Below are 23,251 nucleotides of genomic sequence, written 5' to 3' on the forward strand. Positions count from 1 at the left end.
ATACCAAGTAAATTGGAAAGTTGTTTAAAATCACATGCCCTATTTAAATCATGAAAGTTTTTTTGGACTTCACTGTCCCTTTAGCTTTAACTAATTGTTTAATCCCTTTGCAGGTGATAAACACATTGGGCTAGATTGCAAGTGGAGTGCAAAAATTATAGCACTCTTGAGCACTAACTGTGCTCAAGGTAAATCAATATTGGTTGTATATTTGCGCCAGTATTAAAAGTTGATAGTTAGCGTGCGAGCACAAGTCAGATAATTTGACTGTGCTAAATTTGTCCCCATAGACTTTGATGTGGCCTACTAAAAAAGCCTTCTCTTTTTTTCGCTTGGGCGCTAAAGCGAAGGTGCCTTAAGAATGCTTGAAATACCTATGTTATTCACTTAGTAGAAAATGTTCTTTAATATATATATATATATATATATATATATATATATATATATACATAGACATATTTTGTATTTATAGATATATGTAGAAATATATCATTGAAAATAGGAAAAAAAATATTTTACGTGAAGAACACAGGTATTTCAAGTGTTCCTATTAAAAAAAGCATGACTTCGAAATTTGACTTTTTCCTATCTTTGACATTGAGTGGACTAGTAACCTTAACCCCTTTTAAAATGTCAGGATTCTGTGATGTAAAAAAAATGAGACAAAGATAAATCATTTCAGAACTTTTTCTACCTTTAATGTGACCTATAAACTGTACAACTCAATTGAAAAACAAACTGAAATCTTTTAAGTAGAGGGAAGAAAAAATATAAAAATACAATAATATGGTTGCATAAGTGTGCACACCCGTAAACTAATACTTTGTTGAAGCACCTTTTGATTTTATTACAGCACTCAGTCTTTTTGGGTATGAGTCTATCAGCATGGCACATTTTGACTTGGCAAGATTTGCCCACTCTTCTTTACAAAAACACTTCAAATCTGTCAGATTGCGAGGGCATCTCCTGTGCACAGCCCTCTTCAGATCACCCCACAGATTTTCAATCGGATTCAGGTCTGGGCTCTGGCTGGCCCATTCCAAAATTTTAATAATCTTCTGGTGAAGCCATTTCTTTGTTGATTTGGATGTATGCTTTGGGTCGTGGTCATGCTGAAAGATGAAGTTCCTCTTCATGTTCAGCTTTCTAGCAGAAGCCTGAAGGTTTTGTGCCAATATTGACTGGTATTTGGAACTATTCATAATTCCCTCTAGCTTAACTAAGGCCCCAGTTCGAGATGAAGAAAAACAGCCCCAAAGCATGATGCTACCACCACCATGCTTCACTGTGGGTATGGTTTTCTTTTGGTGATGTGCAGTGTTGTTTTTGCGCCAAACATATCTTTAATTATGGCCAAAAAGTTCAACCTTGGTTTCATCAGACCATAACACCTTTTCCCACATGCTTTTGAGAGACTTCAGATGTGTTTTTGCAAAATGTAGCCGGCTTGGATGTTTTTCTTCGTTAGAAAAGACTTTTGTCTTGCCACTCTACCCCATAGCCCAGACATATGAAGAATACATGAGATTGTTGTCACATGTACCACACAGCCAGTACTTGCCAGATATTCCTGCAACTCCTTTAATGTTGCTGTAGGCCTCTTGATAACCTCCAGACCAGTTTTCTTCTCGTCTTTTCATCAATTTTGGAGGGACGTCCAGTTCTTGATAATGTCACTGTTGTGCCATATTTTCTCCACTTGATGATGACTGTCTTCACTGTGTTCCATGGTATATCTAATGCCTTGGAAATTCTTTTGTACTCTTCTCCTGATTGATACCTTTTAACAATGAGATCCCTCTGATGCTTTGGAATTTCTCTTTGGACCATGGCTTTTGCTGTGGGATGCGACTAAGAAAATTTCAGGAAAGACCAACTAGAGCAGCTGAACTTTATTTGGAGTTTATCAGAGGCACTTTAAATAATGGCAGGTGTAGGCTGACTCCTATTTAACATGATTGTAAATGTGATTGCTTAATTCTGAACACAGCTACATCCCCAGTTATAAGAGGGTGTGCACACTTATGCAACCACATTATTTATTAGTTTTTTTATTAGTTTTTTTTTGTTTTCTTCCCTCCACCTAAAAGATTTCAGTTTGTTTTTCAATTGAGTTGTACAGTTTATAGGTCACATTAAAGGTGGAAAAAGTTCTGAAATGATTTATCTTTGTTTAATTTTTTTACATCACAGAAACCTGACATTTTAACAGGGGTATGTAGACTTTTTATATCCACTGTGTATATATATATATATATACATATATATATATATATATATATATATATATATATATATATATATATATATATATATATATATATATATATATATATATATTAAAAAAAAATATATATATGTGTGTGTGTGTGTTTGTTTTATTTGTGTATGTACCCATATATGTTTACACAAAAACACATAAATACACATGTATACACTCATACAAATATTTAGAGAATATTCAGGTCTCAAGTTGCGATAATTTTTCTAGCGCTATTTTTAACTTGTAATATGAGCAATGTTTAGCACAGCCATGATATCCACTATAGGGATATCGGACGTGCTAAACATTCTCTGATAGTTTTGTTTTACCATGGACTTGTAATATCAATTTGCACACTAATTTTCGTGCAGCCAGTGATATTGATAGCGCACCCTGCACTATCAATAGCGCTCCACTTAAAATCTGGGCCATAGTTTATATGCAAGCAGTGAGGGCATCGCTCTGTCTTTCTGTGTTTATGCAAATCCTCTTAGGTGGTAATGGGGCAACTGCACCTCACTGACGAGGTCCATAGAGGCCGAAACGTACATCTGGGGTTTGTTATTTTTCCTTGTTCAAATGAGATTTGCCTAGTATTTCGGCATTGGACTGTCATGTGGCAGGGTCAGACTGATATGCTACAGGAAATTCTACCTTTGTGATAGGCATAGTGTGCAGAAAGTGTTTGTCCCCTGGAAGTAAGGAGGGACTAAGCAAGGAAGTATTTCCAGCTTCAGTTCTAAACCTAGTTGAGTGCATCTCTCTGTCTTTCTGTGGTTATATGCAAGCAGTACTGCAATAATAATAAAATGTTGTAACATATATTTCTTGCACTTTTATGTCCCTTTAAAGTTACCATTTAGTAGAGACTGGTGAACAAAACTAGTGCTGCCACCATCATCATCATAAAAATCACATTGTTGGTGGAGTCAAGCACCTATTTAATGAGACTTAAGATTACACAATAGTGGTATTTTAATATTAAATATCTGTAAATTAATTGAAATTCAGATGCAGTCAGTAGTTATATTGTCTTCCCCAAAACACACACAAAGTGATATGCTAAGTTATTATTGTTCTATTTTGTTTTCTCTTGTTAAGTGTAGTCAGTCCACGGGTCATCCATTACTTATGGGATTATATCTTTTCCCCAACAGGAAGTTGCAAGAGGATCACCCAAGCAGAGCTGCTATATAGCTCCTCCCCTCACATGTCATATCCAGTCATTCTCTTGCAACCTAACTAAAGATAGGTCGTTGTGAGAGGTCTGTGGTGTTTTTAAACTTAGTTTATTTCTTCAATCAAAAGTTTGTTATTTTAAATGGCACCGGAGTGTGCTGTTTGTTCTCAGGCAGCATTAGAAGAAGAATCTGCCTGCGTTTTCTATGATCTTAGCAGACGTAACTAAGATCCACTGGCTGTTCTCGCACATTCTGAGGAGTGAGGTAACTTCAGAAAAGGGGAATAGCATGCAGGGCCCCCCTGCAAACGAGGTATGTGCAGTAAATTATTTTTCTAATCAATGGAATTGACTGAGAAATTACTGCTGATACCAATGTAATGTAAGTTCAGCCTTAAATGCAGTGGTAGCGACTGGTATTAGGCTGATGAGTGTGTGTACACTGAAGTATTTTTCTAGGGAATGACTCAGAAAATACTGTTAATACTGAAGTAATGTATGAGCCTTAACTGCAGTAGAAGCGACTGGTAGCAGGCTTATTAATAACACTTCATAACTTTTAAAATGTATGTTCAAAACGTTTACTGGCATGTTAATCGTTTTTTGTGAGGTACTTGGTGATAAAACTTATTGGGGCATGATTTTTACCACATGGCTAACTTTTGTTTCTGCATAGAAACAGTTAACTGAGCTTCCCCACTGTTGTAATATGAGTGGGAGGGGCCTATTTTAGCGCTTTTTGTTCAGTAAAAATTCAGTCACAATCTTCCTACTTCATCCTCCATGATCCAGGACGTCTCTAGAGAGCTCAGGGGTCTTCAAAATTCATTTTGAGGGAGGTAATCAGTCACAGCAGACCTGTGACAGTGTGTTTGACTGTGATAAAAACGTTAATTATTAAATTGTTATCCGTTTTTGGGTATTAAGGGGTTAATCATCCATTTGCTGGTGGGTGCAATCCTTTGCTAACTTAATACATTTACTGTGAAAATTTGGTTGCTATAACTAATTTGGTTCATTGTTATTTCAACTGTGACAGCTTTTTGTGCTTCTTAAAGGCACAGTAGCGTTTTTTATATTGCTTGTAAATTTATTTGAAAAGTATTTTCCAAGCTTGCTAGTCTCATTGCTAGTCTGTTTAAACATGTCTGACACAGATGAATCTGTTTGTTCACTATGTATGAAGGCCAATGTGGAGCCCCATAGAAAGTTATGTACTGAATGCATTGATGTAACTTTAAATAAAAGTCAATCTTTACATGTAAAGAAATTATCACCAGACTACGAGGGGGAAGTTATGCCGACTAACTCTCCTCACGTGTCAGTACCTTCGCCTCCCACTCAGGAGGTGCGTGATTTTGTGGCACCAAGTACATCAGGGAGGCCCTTACAAATCACTTTGCAAGACATGGCTACTGTTATGACAGAAGTATTATCTAAATTGCCAGAATTAAGAGGCAAGCGTGATAGCTCTGGGTTAAGGACAGAGCGCGCTGATGATGTGAGAGCCATGTCCGATACTGCGTCACAATTTGCAGAACATGAAGACGGAGAGCTTCATTCTGTGGGTGACGGATCTGATCCAGGGAGACTGGATTCAGAGATTTCTAATTTTAAATTTAAGCTTGAGAACCTCCGCATATTGCTAGGGGAGGTATTAGCGGCTCTGAATGATTGTAACACGGTTGCAATTCCAGAAAAATTATGTAGGTTGGATAGATACTATGCGGTACCGGTGTGTACTGATGTGTTTCCTATACCTAAAAGGCTTACAGAGATTATTAGCAAGGAGTGGAATAGACCCGGTGTGCCTTTTTCCCCTCCTCCCATATTTAGGAAAATGTTTCCTATAGACGCCACCACATGAGACTTATGGCAGACGGTCCCTAAGGTGGAGGGAGCAGTTTCTACTTTAGCTAAGCGTACCACTATCCCGGTGGAGGATAGTTGTGCCTTTTCAGATCCAATGGATAAAAAATTAGAAGGTTACCTTAAGAAAAACATAATTTATGTAAGAACTTACCTGATAAATTCATTTCTTTCATATTAGCAAGAGTCCATGAGCTAGTGACGTATGGGATATACATTCCTACCAGGAGGGGCAAAGTTTCCCAAACCTCAAAATGCCTATAAATACACCCCTCACCACACCCACAAATCAGTTTAACGAATAGCCAAGAAGTGGGGTGATAAGAAAAAGTGCGAAAGCATAAAAAATAAGGAATTGGAATAATTGTGCTTTATACAAAAAATCATAACCACCACAAAAAAGGGCGGGCCTCATGGACTCTTGCTAATAGGAAAGAAATGAATTTATCAGGTAAGTTCTTACATAAATTATGTTTTCTTTCATGTAATTAGCAAGAGTCCATGAGCTAGTGACGTATGGGATAATAACTACCCAAGATGTGGATCTTCCACGCAAGAGTCACTAGAGAGGGAGGGATAAAATAAAGACAGCCAATTCCGCTGAAAATAATCCACACCCAAAATAAAGTATAATTTTAAAAATATAAGCAGAAGATTCAAACTGAAACAGCTGCCTGAAGTACTTTTCTACCAAAAACAGCTTCAGAAGAAGAAAACACATCAAAATGGTAGAATTTAGTAAAAGTATGCAAAGAAGACCAAGTTGCAGCTTTGCAAATCTGATCAACCGAAGCTTCATTCTTAAATGCCCAGGAAGTAGAGACTGACCTAGTAGAATGAGCTGTAATCCTTTGAGGCGGAGTTTTGCCCGACTCAACATAAGCATGATGAATCAAAGATTTCGACCAAGATGCCAAAGAAATGGCAGAAGCTTTCTGGCCTTTTCTAGAACCGGAAAAGATGACAAATAGACTAGAAGTCTTTCGGAAAGTCTTAGTAGCTTCAACATAATATTTCAAAGCTCTAACAACATCCAAAGAATGCAATGATTTCTCCTTAGAATTCTTAGGATTAGGGCATAATGAAGGAACCACAATTTCTCTACTAATGTTGTTGGAATTCACAACCTTAGGTAAAAATTTAAAAGAAGTTTGCAAAACACCGCCTTATCCTGATGAAAAATCAGAAAAGGAGACTCACAAGAAAGAGCAGACAATTCAGAGACTCTTTTGGCAGAAGAGATGGCCAAAAGGAACAAAACTTTCCAAGAAAGTAATTTAATGTCCAATGAATGCATAGGTTCAAACGGAGGAGCTTGAAGAGCCCCCAGAACCAAATTCAAACTCCAAGGAGGAGAAATTGACTTAATGACAGATTTTATACGAACCAAGGCTTGTACAAAACAATGAATATCAGGAAGATTAGCAATCTTTCTGTGAAAAAGAACTGAAAGAGCAGAGATTTGACCTTTCAAGGAACTTGCGGACAAACCTTTATCTAAACCATCCTGAAGAAACTGTAAAATTCTCGGAATTATAAAAGAATGCCAGGAAAAATGATGAGAAAGACACCAAGAAATATAAGTCTTCCAGACTCTATAATATATCTCTCTAGATACAGATTTACGAGCCTGTAACATAGTATTAATCACAGAGTCAGAGAAACCTCTTTGACCAAGAATCAAGCGTTCAATCTCCATACCTTTAAATTTAAGGATTTGAGATCCTGATGGAAAAAAGGACCTTGCGACAGAAGGTCTGGTCTTAACGGAAGAGTCCACGGTTGGCAAGAGGCCATCCGGACAAGATCCGCATACCAAAACCTGTGAGGCCATGCTGGAGCTACCAGCAGAATAAACGAGCATTCCTTCAGAATCTTGGAGATTACTCTTGGAAGAAGAACTAGAGGCGGAAAGATATAGGCAGGATGATACTTCCAAGGAAGTGATAATGCATCCACTGCCTCCGCCTGAGGATCCCGGGATCTGGACAGATACCTGGGAAGTTTCTTGTTTAGATGAGAAGCCATCAGATCTATTTCTGGAAGTTCCCACATTTGAACAATCTGAAGAAATACCTCTGGGTGAAGAGACCATTCGCCCGGATGCAACGTTTGGCGACTGAGATAATCCGCTTCCCAATTGTCTATACCTGGAATATGAACCGCAGAGATTAGACAGGAGCTGGATTCCGCCCAAACCAGAATTCGAGATACTTCTTTCATAACCAGAGGACTGTGAGTCCCTCCTTGATGATTGATGTATGCCACAGTTGTGACATTGTCTGTCTGAAAACAAATGAACGATTCTCTCTTCAGAAGAGGCCAAGACTGAAGAGCTCTGAAAATTGCACGGAGTTCCAAAATATTGATCGGTAATTCACCTCCTGAGATTCCCAAACCCCTTGTGCCGTCAGAGACCCCCACACAGCTCCCCAACCTGTAAGACTTGCATCTGTTGAAATTACAGTCCAGGTCGGAAGAACAAAAGAAGCCCCCTGAACTAAACGATGGTGATCTGTCCACCACGTCAGAGAGTGTCGTACAATCGGTTTTAAAGATATTAATTGAGATATCTTTGTGTAATCCCTGCACCATTGGTTCAGCATACAGAGCTGAAGAGGTCGCATGTGAAAACGAGCAAAGGGGATCGCGTCCGATGCAGCAGTCATAAGACCTAGAATTTCCATGCATAAGGCTACCGAAGGGAATGATTGTGACTGAAGGTTTCGACAAGCTGAAATCAATTTTAGACGTCTCTTGTCTGTCAAAGACAGAGTCATGGACACTGAATCTATCTGGAAACCCAGAAAGGTTACCCTTGTCTGAGGAATCAATGAACTTTTTAGTGAATTGATCCTCCAACCATGATCTTGAAGAAACAACAAAAGTCGATTCGTATGAAATTCTGCTAAATGTGAAGACTGAGCAAGTACCAAGATATCGTCCAAATAAGGAAATACCACAATACCCTGTTCTCTGATTACAGACAGAAGGGCACCGAGAACCTTTGTAAAAATTCTTGGAGCTGTTGCTAGGCCGAACGGCAGAGCCACAAACTGGTAATGCTTGTCCAGGAAAGAGAATCTCAGAAACTGATAGTGAGCTGGATGAATCGGAATATGCAGATATGCATCCTGTAAATCTATTGTAGACATATAATGCCCTTGCTGAACAAAAGGCAGGATAGTCCTTACAGTTACCATTTTGAATGTTGGTATCCTTACATAACGACTCAATATTTTTAGATCCAGAACTGGTCTGAAGGAATTCTCCTTCTTTGGTACAATGAAGAGATTCGAATAAAACCCCAGCCCCTGTTCCAGAACTGGAACTGGCATAATTACTCCAGCCAACTCTAGATCTGAAACACATTTCAGAAATGCTTGAGCTTTCGCTGGGTTTACTGGGACACGGGAAAGAAAAAATCTCTTTGCAGGAGGTCTTATCTTGAAACCAATTCTGTACCCTTCTGAAATAATGTTCTGAATCCAAAGATTGTGAACAGAATTGATCCAAATTTCTTTGAAAAAACGTAATCTGCCCCCTACCAGCTGAGCTGGAATGAGGGCCACACCTTCATGTGGACTTAGAAGCTGGCTTTGCTTTTCTAGAAGGCTTGGATTTATTCCAGACTGGAGATGGTTTCCAAACTGAAACTGCTCCTGAGGATGAAGGATCAGGCTTTTGTTCTTTGTTGAAACGAAAGGAACGAAAACGATTATTAGCCCTGTTTTTACCCTTAGATTTTTTATCCTATGGTAAAAAAGTTCCTTTCCCACCAGTAACAGTTGAGATAATAGAATCCAACTGAGAACCAAATAATTTATTACCCTGGAAAGAAAGGGAAAGTAGAGTCGATTTAGAAGACATATCAGCATTCCAAGTTTTAAGCCATAAAGCTCTTCTAGCTAAAATAGCTAGAGACATAAACCTGACATCAACTCTGATAATATCAAAAATGGCATCACAGATAAAATTATTAGCATGTTGAAGAAGAATAATAATGTTATGAGAATCATGATCTGTTACTTGTTGCGCTAAAGTTTCCAACCAAAAAGTTGAAGCTGCAGCAACATCCGCCAAAGATATAGCAGGTCTAAGAAGATTACCTGAACACAAATAAGCTTTTCTTAGAAAGGATTCAATTTTCCTATCTAAAGGATCCTTAAAGGAAGTACCATCTGCCGTAGGAATAGTAGTACGTTTAGCAAGGGTAGAGATAGCCGCATCAACTTTAGGGATTTTGTCCCAAAACTCTAATCTGTCAGACGGCACAGGATATAATTGCTTAAAACGTTTAGAAGGAGTAAATGAATTACCCACATTATTCCATTCCCTGGAAATTACTTCAGAAATAGCACCAGGAACAGGAAAAACTTCTGGAATAACTACAGGAGATTTAAAGACCTTGTCTAAACGTTTAGATTTAGTATCAAGAGGACCAGAATCCTCAATTTCTAATGCAATTAGGACTTCTTTAAGTAAAGAACGAATAAATTCCATTTTAAATAAATATGAAGATTTATCAGCATCAACCTCTGAAACAGAATCCTCTGAACCAGAAGAATCATTAGAATCAGAATGATGATGTTCATTTAAAAATTCATCTCGATAAAGAGAAGTTTTAAAAGACTTTTTATGTTTACTAGAAGGAGGAATAACAGACATAGCCTTCTTAATGGATTCAGAAACAAAATCTCTTATGTTATCAGGAACACTCTGAACATTAGATGTTGATGGAACTGCAACAGGTAATGGTATTTTACTAAAGGAAATATTTTCTGCATTAACAAGTTTGTCATGACATTTAATACAAACAACAGCTGGAGGAACAGCTACCAAAAGTTTACAGCAGATACACTTAGCTTTGGTAGTTCCAGCACCAGGCAGCGATTTTCCTGAAGTATCTTCTGACTCAGATGCAACATGAGACATCTTGCAATATGTAAGAGAAAAACAACATATAAAGCAAAATTGATCAAATTCCTTAAATGACAGTTTCAGGAATGGGAAAAAATGCCAAAGAACAAGCTTCTAGCAACCAGAAGCAATGAAAAATGAGACTTAAATAATGTGGAGACAAAAGCGACGCCCGTATTTTTTTAGCGCCAAATAAGACGCCCACATTATTTGGCGCCTAAATGCTTTTGGCGCCAAAAATGACGCCACATCCGGAACGCCGACATTTTTGGCGCAAAAGAACGTCAAAAAATGACGCAACTTCCGGCGACAGGTATGACGCCGGAAACAGAAAAGATTTTTTGCGCCAAAAAAGTCTGCGCCAAGAATGACGCAATAAAATGAAGCATTTTCAGCCCCCGCGAGCCTAAGAGCCCACAGGGAAAAAGTCAAATTTTTTAAGGTAAGAAAAAATGATTGATTCAAATGCATTATCCCAAATATGAAACTGACTGTCTGAAAAGAAGGAATGTTGAACATCCTGAGTCAAGGCAAATAAATGTTTGAATACATATATTTAGAACTTTATAAAAAAGCGCCCAACCATAGCTTAGAGTGTCACAGAAAATAAGACTTACTTACCCCAGGACACTCGTCTACATGTTGTAGAAAGCCAAACCAGTACTGAAACGAAAATCAGCAGAGGTAATGGTATATATATAAGAGTATATCGTCGATCTGAAAAGGGAGGTAAGAGATGAATCTCTACGACCGATAACAGAGAACCTATGAAATAGACCCCGTAGAAGGAGATCATTGCATTCAAATAGGCAATACTCTCCTCACATCCCTCTGACATTCACTGCACGCTGAGAGGAAAACCAGGCTCCAACCTGCTGCGGAGCGCATATCAACGTAGAATCTAGCACAAACTTACTTCACCACCTCCATAGGAGGCAAAGTTTGTAAAAACTGATTTGTGGGTGTGGTGAGGGGTGTATTTATAGGCATTTTGAGGTTTGGGAAACTTTGCCCCTCCTGGTAGGAATGTATATCCCATACGTCACTAGCTCATGGACTCTTGCTAATTACATGAAAGAAATGTTTGTTCAACAAGGTTTTATCTTACAGCCCCTTGCATGCATTGCGCCTGTCACTGCTGCGGCGGCATTCTGGTTTGAGTCTCTGGAAGAGGCCATTCGCACAGCTGCATTGGATGAAATTATGAACAAGCTTAGAGCACTTAAGCTAGCTAAAGCATTTGTTTCTGATGCCGTCGTACATTTAACCAAACTTACGGCTAAGAACTCCAGATTCGCCATCCAAGCGCGCAAAGCGCTATGGCTTAAATCCTGGTCAGCTGACGTGACTTCTAAATCTAAATTGCTTAATATTCCTTTCAAAGGGCAGACCTTATTCGGGCCCGGCTTGAAAGAAATTATCGCTGACATTACGGGAGGTAAGGGCTATGCTCTGCCTCAGGACAGGGCCAAATCAAAGGCCAAACAGTCTAATTTTCGTGCCTTTCGTAACCTCAAGGCAGGAGCAGCATCAGCTTCCTCCGCTCCAAAACAGGAAGGAGCTGTTGCTCGTTACAGACAGGGCTGGAAAACTAACCAGTCCTGGAACAAGGGCAAGCAGGCCAGAAAACCTGCTGCTGCCCCTAAGACAGCATGAAGAGAGGGCCCCCTATCCGGAAACGGATCTAGTGGGGGGCAGACTTTCTCTCTTCGCCCAGGCTTGGGCAAGAGATGTCCAGGATCCCTGGGCGTTGGAGATCATATCTCAGGGATCTTCTGGACTTCAAAGCTTCTCCTCCACAAGGGAGATTTCATCTTTCAAGGTTATCAGCAAACCAAATAAAGAAAGAGGCGTTTGTACGCTGTGTACAAGACCTCTTACTTAAGGTGGGTGATTCACCCAGTTCCGCGGACGGAACACGGGCAAGGATTCTATTCAAATCTGTTTGTGGTTCCCAAGAAAGAGGGAACCTTCAGATCAATCTTGGACTTAAAAATCCTAAACAAATTCCTAAGAGTTCCATCATTCAAAATGGAAACTATTCGAACCATCCTACCCATGATCCAAGAGGGTCAGTACATGACCACTGTGGACTTAAAGGATGCCTACCTTCACATACCGATTCACAAGGATCATTATCGGTACCTAAGATTTGCCTTCCTAGACAGGCATTACCAGTTTGTAGCTCTTCCCTTCGGGTTAGCTACGGCTCCAAGAATCTTTACAAAGGTTCTGGCTCACTTCTGGCGGTACTAAGACCGCGAGGCATAGCGGTGGCTCCGTACCTAGACGACATTCTGATACAAGCGTCAAGTTTTCAAACTGCCAAGTCTCATACAGAGATAGTTCTGGCATTTCTGAGGTCGCATGGGTGGAAGGTGAACGTGGAAAAGAGTTCTCTATTACCACTCACAAGGGTTCCCTTCCTAGGGACTCTTATAGATTCTGTAGAGATGAAAATTTACCTGACGGAGGCCAGGTTATCAAAACTTCTAAATGCTTGCTGTGCCCTTTATTCCATTCCACACCCGTCAGTAGCTCAGTGCATGGAAGTAATCGGCTTAATGGTAGCGGCAATGGACATAGTACCATTTGCGCGCCTGCATCTCAGACCGCTGCAATTGTGCATGCTTAGTCAGTGGAATGGGGATTACTCAGATTTGTCCCCTCTACTAAATCTGGATCAAGAGACCAGAGATTCTCTTCTATGGTGGCTTTCTCGGCCCCACCTGTCCAAGGGGATGACCTTTCGCAGGCCAGATTGGACAATTGTAACAACAGACGCCAGCCTTCTAGGTTGGGGCGCAGTCTGGAATTCCCTGAAGGCTCAGGGATCATGGACTCAGGAGGAGAAACTCCTCCCAATAAATATTCTGGAGTTAAGAGCAATATTCAATGCCCTTCTAGCCTGGCCTCAGTTAGCAACTCTGAGGTTCATCAGATTTCAGTCGGACAATATCACGACTGTGGCTTACATCAATCATCAAGGGGGAACCAGGAGTTCTCTAGCGATGTTGGAAGTCTCAAAGATAATTCGCTGGGCAGAGTCTCACTCTTGCCACCTGTCAGCGAGCTACATCCCAGTCGTGGAGAACTGGGAGGCGGATTTTCTAAGTCGCCAGACTTTTCATCCGGGGGAGTGGGAACTTCATCCGGAGGTCTTCGCTCAACTGATTCATCGTTGGGGCAAACCAGATCTGGATCTCATGGTGTCTCGCCAGAACGCCAAGCTTCCTTGTTACGGATCCAGGTCCAGGGACCCGGGAGCGGTGCTGATAGATGCTCTGACAGCCCCTTGGGTCTTCAACATGGCTTATGTGTTTCCACCATTTCCGATGCTTCCTCGACTGATTGCCAAGATCAAACAGGAAAGAGCATCGGTGATTCTGATAGCGCCTGCGTGGCACGCAGGACCTGGTATGCAGACCTAGTGGACATGTCGTCCTGTCCACCATGGTCTCTGCCTCTGAGGCAGGACCTTCTAATTCAGGGTCCTTTCAACCATCCAAATCTAATTTCTCTGAGGCTGACTGCATGGAGATTGAACGCTTGATTCTATCAAAGCCTGGCTTCTCGGAGTCGGTTATTGATACCTTAATACAGGCTAGAAAACCTGTTACCAGAAGAATTTACCATAAGATATGGCGTAAATATTTATATTGGTGCGAATCCAAGAGTTACTCATGGAGTAAGGTTAGGATTCCTAGGATATTGTCTTTTCTACAAGAGGGTTTTGAAAAGGGCTTATCCGCTAGTTCGTTAAAGGGACAGATTTCTGCTCTGTCTATTCTTCTACACAAGCGTCTGGCAGAAATTCCAGACGTTCAGGCTTTTTGTCAGGCTTTGGCTAGGATTAAGCCTGTGTTTAAGACTGTTGCTCCGCCGTGGAGCTTAAACTTAGTTCTTAACGTTCTGCAAGGCATTCCATTGATATCAAGCTGTTATCTTGGAAAGTTCTGTTTTTGATGGCTATTTCCTTGGCTCGAAGAGTCTCTGAGTTATCTGCCTTACATTGTGATTCTCCTTATCTGATTTTTCATTCAGACAAGGTAGTTCTGCGTACTAAACCTGGGTTCTTACCTAAGGTAGTTTCTAACAGGAATATCAATCAGGAGATTGTTGTTCCATCATTGTGTCCTAACCCTTCTTCAAAGAAGGAACGACTTTTGCATAATCTGGACGTAGTCCGTGCCCTGAAGTTCTATTTGCAGGCAACTAAAGATTTTCGTCAAACTTCTTCCCTGTTTGTCGTTTACTCTGGACAGAGGAGAGGTCAAAAGGCTTCGGCTACCTCTCTCTCCTTTTGGCTTCGTAGCATAATACGTTTAGCCTATGAGACTGCTGGACAGCAGCCTCCTGAAAGAATTACAGCTCATTCTACTAGAGCTGTGGCTTCCACCTGGGCCTTTAAAAATGAGGCTTCTGTTGAACAGATTTGCAAGGCTGCGACTTGGTCTTCGCTTCACACCTTTTCAAAATTTTACAAATTTGATACTTTTGCTTCTTCGGAGGCTATTTTTGGGAGAAAGGTACTTCAGGCAGTGGTTCCCTCCGTTTAAAGTTCCTGCCTTGTCCCTCCCTTCATCCGTGTACTTTAGCTTTGGTATTGGTATCCCATAAGTAATGGATAACCCGTGGACTGACTACACTTAACAAGAGAAAACATAATTTATGCTTACCTGATAAATTTATTTCTCTTGTAGTGTAGTCAGTCCACGGCCCGCCCTGTCTTTTAAGGCAGATCTAAATTTTATTTAAACTCCAGTCACCACTGCACCCTATGGTTTCTCCTTTCTCGTCTTGTTTCGGTCGAATGACTGGATATGACATGTGAGGGGAGGAGCTATATAGCAGCTCTGCTTGGGTGATCCTCTTGCAACTTCCTGTTGGGGAAGAGATATAATCCCATAAGTAATGGATGACCCGTGGACTGACTACACTACAAGAGAAATAAATTTATCAGGTAAGCATAAATTATGTTTTTGTCAAGAATAAATACTGATTGGGAAATATTAGGAGCAGCAATTGACCAGTGCAGTATGTACATGTTATTTAAAAAAAAGCTATACATCTTGTACTGTAGATCATTATACAAAAGGGTTGCAACTTTACAAATCGCCTCGACTTGAGTGTATAACAATGGTTCTATCTACTCTTCACGTCAAATATTTGTATCTATTTAAATGCTTTAAAATATATTTTTGTCAAATTATCTTTTCTACTGACTGTTTTAGGAAAAACGACTCTTAATCGTTCTGAGCAACTGTTGCTACCTAGAGCGCCACACTTTACTAAACATTGCTGAGCATTTTGAGAAGTACAACTTCCAAGGAATAGAGAAGATAAATCAGGTAAGAATCAGTGTTGCTCCTTTATGAAGTTTCCAGTGTAACCTTACTTCCTATTTGTCTTTAGAAGATTCTTACAGCACACAGTCTGGCCATCAAGGATCTGGTCTACTTCCAGAACAGAGAGGTATAACTTACCTGGGACCAGATTCTTTTGCCGTTTTTTCTTTTTTTTTCTTTTTTTTTCTTTTTTTTTTCTTTTTAAGGGACATTAAACACTAAATACATTCTAGCTAGAATGATGCATTCAAAGAAAAGATTAGTCTGAGAATAATGTATTATTTGCAGATGTGTTTTTTAAAGTTTCATTACCTGTTTAAATATTGGCAAAATAAGTGTAACGTTTTAGTGTCTATAAAACAATGGTAGCTGCCATGTTGTAACTTAGGTTACCTTCTCTGTTGTGGACAATTAGGGACAGTTATAAATAGGAACTGAAAAGCTGACAATTTTAAAATGGAATTACATGAAATGGGGGCAAAACAAATAAAGGACATATATTGCAGAGTTTATATATATATATATATATATATATATATATATATATATATATATATATATATATATATATATATATGATTAATCATTTTATATTACTATCGCAAAGTGTTTAATGTCCCTTTAAAAATAAAACACAGAATTTATCTACAATAATTGTGATCAATTTTCATATTTGAACTAAAAAAGAATCACATCACTGACCTTTTGCCAGTTAAGCCAAATGCTGAAGAAAATTGTTCTGCGTTCCTTGGTTAATCTAATGCTTTTTATATTCACTCAAAGTGAGGTTTTGTCTTTTAACTGCTTTCTGATTCATATGTTTCTGTTAGTCTCAGAGAACGTCAAATACAAACAGCACAATTTATGGATAAAGACAAATGTACTTAGTTAATTTCAGTTATAGTTATGCAGTATATATTTTGAGTATCTCAATATGTTATTGATGTAATCTTAAAAATAGCAAAGCTCTCATTTGCATTATACTAAACGTTTTCTTAATATTTCCTCCTATCAGATTTCTAGGTAAATTTTTTGAGCACTGATTTTAATGTCAGCATCTATACCATTATTATCTTTTTTTGTAATCTATTAGATCTCAAGTTTCTTGTTTATCAATTACATAAGGGATTTTTTTTTTTAGTTTCACAGAATGGAAATGTCAGAGTGGGCGACATTATAGTATAGTGTTTTTCTTTTCCTTTTTTTTATAAAGAATCATCATTTTTGATGAGAAAATAAGTTTGTCTGCTATATAATAAGCATTTTCCCCCAGAAATATGCACATTGTTTACTATTTGGTCCACATAAATTCAGAAAATCTGTTTTTCATTACATTTCTAGTAAAGTATTTTTAGTTAGTACTAGTATGTGTCGTGCTTGTTTCTTTATGCATTTTTTCTATTTGTGCATAGTTTTTGTAAGTAATGTTTCCAAGTAATTTTATTGTTGCATATAACACAAAAAATTGTAATGAATTTATTTTTAAATTATTTAGCCTACAATTGGAACAATAGTTTATATTACCTTAATATAGCACAGAACATCTTATTTGTATGCTGCATTGTTAAAGGGACATTCCAGCCAAAATTGGAAACTACATGGATGTATTTCAGTTTTGAATAGAAGCGTTTTTATAAAATACATGTACAGTATTAGCAAAAATGCTTCTAATAAAAGCTATAGGTATTTCATAAGTGTATTTACAGGGGCAGACTACTTGAAAAGTTTTATTGTTTGAAAAGATAGATAATCCCTTTATTACCCAATCACCAGTTTTGCAAAACCAGCACTGTTATAGTAATATGCTTTTTAACTCTTTGATTACCTTGTATCTAAGTCTCTGCAAACTGCCCTCAATCTCAGTTCTTTTAACATACTTTCATTTTAGCCAATCAGTGCTGACTCATAAATAACTCGATGGGATTGATAAAAATGTTATCTATATGGCACACATGAGCTAGCTCTGTATTGCTATGAAAAGTGAATAAAATTCTCTGAGATAAGAGGCGGTCTTCAAGGACTTAGAAATTAGCCTATGAGCCTACCTAGGTTTAGCCTTCAATGAAGAATACCAAGTGAACAAAGCAAATTTGATGGTAAAAGTAAATTGTAAAGTTGTTTAAAATTGCATGCCTTATCTGAATCATGAAAGTCTAATTTTTTTACAGTGGGGTAGAAAAACTGTAAATTGAAATGTTAACTGAAAACTGGCTTGGAAACCACTGTTTTAGCTACATCTCACAATTCTCTAACAAAGGGTTGTCCTAATTTCATATTTCTCACAAAATATTGTTAAAAAATAATGTTGATTCATGGTATTTAATGCTAGGTAAGTATTTCAAACTGTCTATTTATAATTTTTATTTATAATTTTTGTGACATTCTATTACAACAATGCTTTCATTGCTATTCATAAAGCAGTTACACTATAAAATTAAGAAGTAAATCAGTCAGAACTCTTTTTAGTTTTCTACCCTTTAGAGACTTCTAATCTACCCCTCCCTTTGGGCTATAGTTTTACTTTCTATTTATTTGTAGTTGGTACTTTAGGTTTGTAGTTTTACTCCTCCAGATCAAGAGTTTATTATTGTACATATTAATAAAGAGATATCAGGCTCTGTCAGCCAAATCCAGCAGTTTGATCTTTCCATAATTTTTATGATTCTCCATTACTTCATACATTTTTGGGTTTGAACCAACCTAAAGTCGATGTGTTAAGCTATCAGCCCTGAAATTTTGATACCACATGGTACCTCCATCTTGAGGTGCTTTGTTTGCTGAAGCACTATCCTTATTCTTTGATAAGGTGGTGAGAGTCCATAAGCCATTACTCCTGGGATTCAACTCAAATTTCCAAGAGCTTTTAGTCTCTCCCTTCTCTCTGGTATCTCAGTCATGGACAGGGATTCTATTTGAGACCCACTTTTCCCCTCACATAGCCAGAAATAGAATAGAGGGGAGTATGGAGTACTGGGTAGTGACAGAAAAACATCCTCTGTGAGTTAGTCACAAGCCTACCACAGGTGTTATGGGACTTTTCGTTAACCTCCTTCTGTTGGTTTGTCGTCATACTCCTTGGTAATTCCTCTTCTGTTGCTTGCACAGCACTGAATTGGCGCATGCTCTATTACATACAATCTTGTAAGCATCGATCGCTTGCTGTGAACGTAGAATTTTGGGCATGCGCATAACTAAGAATAGAGGAAACCAGAAGTAGATGATGTCATTGTGCGCATGTTCACATAGCTGGTACATAGCGCGACAGATATCACCACTATAGGTTGATCGGTAATTCTTCAAATATAGGGGGGGAAAGCGGCGGTCCTGGAGGCGGACAGTGAATACACAAGGGGTAAAAGTTTGACGAGAAAATATATAGGATAAAAAAAAACTTTTTACAATTTGGTGAATGAAACTTATGTTAAATACATGTTGCACATGTCATTTTGATGTTTAAATTTTGGAGTATACTGTCCCTTTAAGATTGAATATATTCGTTCTTTGTTAAAAGAAGTGTTGATAACTTTGGATATTGAGGAGTCTGTTCCTCTTGATAATAAATCCAGTAAACGTTTAAATTCTGTCTATAAACCTCCTGTGACGACTACTGAGGTTTTTTCTGTTCCTGATGCTCTTTCTGATGTGATTGCTAAGGAATGGTCTAAGCCTGGTACTTATTTTGTTCCTTCTTCAAGGTTTAAAAAGTTGTATCCTTTGCCAGTGGCTAAATTAGAGTTTTGGGGAAAAGTCCCTAAGGTTGATGGGTCTTTTTCTACTCTTGCTAAACGTACTACTATTCCTATGGAAGATAGTACTTCTTATAAGGATCCTTTAGATAGGAAAATTGAATCTTATCTAAGGAAAGCTTATTTACATTCGGGCTATATTCTCAGACCTGCCGTTTCTATGGCTGATGTTGCTGCTGCATCAATTTTTTGGTTGGATAGCTTAGCACAACGGGGAAAAGACTCTGATTTGCATAGCATTGTTCGTTTGCTTCAACATGCTAATCATTTTATCTGTGATGCCATTTTTGATATCATCAAGATTGATATTAAATCTATGTCTTTGGCTATTTTAGCTGGAAGAGCTTTATGGCTCAAAGCATGGAATGCTGACATGGTATCTAAATCTAGGTTGCTATCTCTATCATTCCAGGGTAATAATTTGTTTGGTTCCCAGTTGGATTCTATTATTTCCACTATAACTGAGGGGAAGGGAGTTTTTTTGCCCCAAGATAAAAAGTCTAAGGGTAAATCTAAAGCTTCTAATTGGTTATGTTCCTTTCGCCAGAATAGAGAACAGAAAACCACTCTAAGGACTCTGGCTCCAATTGGAAGCCATCTTCGAGTTGGAATAAATCCAAGACTTATACGAAACCAAAGCCAGTCCCCAAGACTGCATGAAGGTGCAGCCCTCAATCCAGTTCTACTTGTGGGGGGCAGATTGAAATTTTTTCAAGACATTTGGACAGGTTCCGTTCAGAATCATTGGATTCAGAATATTGTTTCTCAGGGGTATCGAATAGGTTTCAGAAGAAGAACTCCTGTGAGAAGGTTTTTTTCTCTCTCACATTCCAACAAATCCTGTGAAAGCTCAGGCTTTTCTGAAGTGTGTTTCAGATCTGAAGCTTTCAGGGGTAATTGTACCAGTTCCACTTCTGGAACAGGGTTTGGGTTTTTATTCAAATTTATTCATTGTCCCGAAGAAGGAAAATTTATTCACACCAGTTGTGGATCTGAAATTTTTTTATCGTTTTGTAAGGGTCCCAACTTTCAAGATGGTGAGACTAGTCTGCCTTTTGTTCAGCAAGGTCATTATATGTCCACAATAGACTTAAAGGATGCATATCTTTACATTCCGATTCATCCAGACGACTATCGGTTTCTGAGAATCTCTTTTCCATACAAGCATTACCAATTTTTCGCTCTTCCATTAAGCCTAGCGACAGCTCCAAGAATCTTTTCCAAGGTTCTAGGTGCCCTTCTTTCTGTAATCAGAGAGAAGGGTATTGCAGTGTTTCCTTATTTGGACGATATCTTGGTACTGGCTCAATCTTTTCATTTAGCAGAATCTCACACAAATCAACTAATGTTGTTTCTTCAAAAACATAGCTGGAGGATCAATTTACCAAAGAGTTTCTTGATTCCTCAGACAAGGGTCACCTTTTTAGGTTTCCAGATAGATTTAGTGTCCATGACCCTGTCTTTAACAGACAAGAGACAAATAAAATTGGTTTCTGCCTGTCGAAACCTTCAGTCTCGATCATTCGCTTCAGTGGCTATGTGCATGGATGTTTTAGGTCTCATGACTGCAGCATCGGACGCGATCCCCTTTGCTCATTTTCCTGAGACCTCTTCAGCTTTGCATGCTGAATCAATGGTGCAGGTATTATACTCTGATATCACAATTGATATTCTTAAATCCCAACACTCAACTCTCACTGACTTGGTGGTTAAACCATCACCTTATTGTTCAAGGGGCCTCCTTTGTTCGTCCTTCCTGGACTGTGATTTCAACAGATGCAAGTGTCACAGGTTGGGGAGCTGTCTGGGGGTCTCTGACAGCACAAGGGGTTTGGAATCCTCAAGAGCCGAGGTTACCAATCAATATTTTAGAACTCCATGCTATTTTCAGGGCTCTTCAGGCTTGGCCTCTCCTAAAGAGAGAATCATTCATTCATTTTCAGACAGACAATATCACAACTGTGGCATATGTCAATCATCAGGGTGGGACTCGCAGTCATTTAGCAATGAAAGAAGTATCTTGAATACTTTCTGGGGCAGAATTCAACTTCTGTCTAATTTCTGTAATACTTATCCCGAGTGTAGACAATTGGGAAGCGGATTATCTCAGCCATCAGACTTTACATCCAGGGGAGTGGTCTCTCCATCCAGATGTATTTTGTCAGATTGTACAGATGTGGGGTCTTCCAGAAATAGGTCTCATGGCGTCCCATCTAAACAAGAAACTTCCCAGGTATTTTTCCAGGTCCAGGGATCCTCAGGCGGAGATGGTGAATGCGTTAGCAATTCCTTGGCCATACCAACCTGCTTACATCTTTCCGCCTCTAGTTCTTCTTCCAAGGGTGATCTCCAAGATAATAATCACATGTGTTTCTGATAGCACCAGCATGGCCTCACAGATTTTGGTTTGCGGATCTTGTCCGGATGTCAAGCTGCCAACCTTGGCCACTTCCTTTAAGACCAGACCTTCTGTCTCAAGGGCCATTTTTCCATCAGGATCTCAAATCGCTAAATTTGAAAGTATGGAAATTGAACGCTTAGTGCTTAGTCATAGAGGTTTCTCTGATTTAATGATTAATACTATGCTACAGGTTTGTAAGTCTGTTTCAAGGAAGATTTAATATCGGGTTTGGAAAGCCTATATTTCATGGTGTTTTTCTCATAAATTCTCTTGGCATTCTTTTAGAATTCCTAGAATTTTACAGTTTCTTCAGGATGGTTTGGATAAAGGTTTGTCTGCAAGTACTTTGAAAGGACAAATCTCTGCTCTTTCTGTTTTATTTCATAGAAAGATTGCTAAACATCCTGATATTCACTATTTTGTTCAGGCATTGGTTCGTATCAAACATGTTATTAAATCAATCTCTCCTCCTTGGAGTCTTAATTTGGTTTTGAAGGCTTTGCAGTCTCTTCATTTTGAGCCTATGCATTCTTTGGATATTAAACTACTTTCTTGGAAACTGTTGTTTCTTTTGGCTATCTCTTCAGCTAGAAGAGTTTCTGAATTGTCTGCTCTCTCTTGTGAGTCTCCTTTTCTGATTTTCCATCAGGATAAGGCTGCTTTGGGGACTTTGTTTAAATTACATCCTAAGGTTTTGAATTCTAACAACATTAGTAGGGAAATTGTTGTTCCTTCCTTATGTCCTAATCCTAAGAATACTCTTGAAAGATCTTTACATTCTTTGGATGTTGTAAGAGCTTTGAAATATTATGTTGAAGCTACTAAAGATTTCAGGAAGACTTCTAATCTATTTGTTGTTTTTTCTGGTCCTAGGAAAGGTCAGAAAGCCTCTGCCATTTCTTTGGCATCTTGGTTAAAGCTTTTGATTCACAAGGCTTATTTGGAGGCAGGGCAATCTCCGCCTCAGAGAATTACAGCTCATTCTACTAGATCAGTCGCCACTTCTTGGGCTTTTAAGAATAAAGCTTCGGTTGATCAGATTTTCAAAGCAGCAACTTGTTCTTCTTTGCATACATTTACTAAATTTTACCATTTTGATGTATTTGCTTCTTCAGAAGCAGTCTTTGGTAGAAAAGTTCTTCAGGCAGCTGTCTCAGTTTGATTCTTCTTCTTATGATTTAAGTTTTTTTCTTGTAATTTATGTGAAATTTATGAGAAAGACTTATATATCTGTGTGGATTTTATTTTTTCAGCGGAAATAGCTGTTTTTATTTTATCCCTCCCTTTCTAGTGACTCTTCTGTGGTCTTCCACATCTTGGGTATTTCTATCCCATGCTTCACTAGCTCAGGGACTCTTGCCAATTACATGAAAGAAAACATAATTTATGTAAGAACTTGCCTGATAAATTCATTTCTTTCATATTGGCAAGAGTCCATGAGGCCCACCCTTTTTATGGTGGTTATGATTTTTGTATAAAAGCACAATTATTTTTCCAGTTACTCTTTTTGTATGCTTTTTTACT

General features: G+C 38.6%; 1 protein-coding gene across 1 annotated transcript in view; it reads left to right on the top strand.

Annotated features, from left to right (window-relative positions):
- Positions 1-23,251, top strand: part of EXOC2 (exocyst complex component 2) — a 914,329-nt gene that overhangs the window by 774,823 nt on the left and 116,255 nt on the right. Inside the window, 1 exon segment of the mRNA XM_053714663.1 lies at positions 15,467-15,583. Within this exon segment, the coding sequence (XP_053570638.1) occupies positions 15,467-15,583 (117 nt within the window).

This window comes from Bombina bombina, chromosome 5, assembly GCF_027579735.1.
Source record: "Bombina bombina isolate aBomBom1 chromosome 5, aBomBom1.pri, whole genome shotgun sequence".
Taxonomy (NCBI): domain Eukaryota; kingdom Metazoa; phylum Chordata; class Amphibia; order Anura; family Bombinatoridae; genus Bombina; species Bombina bombina.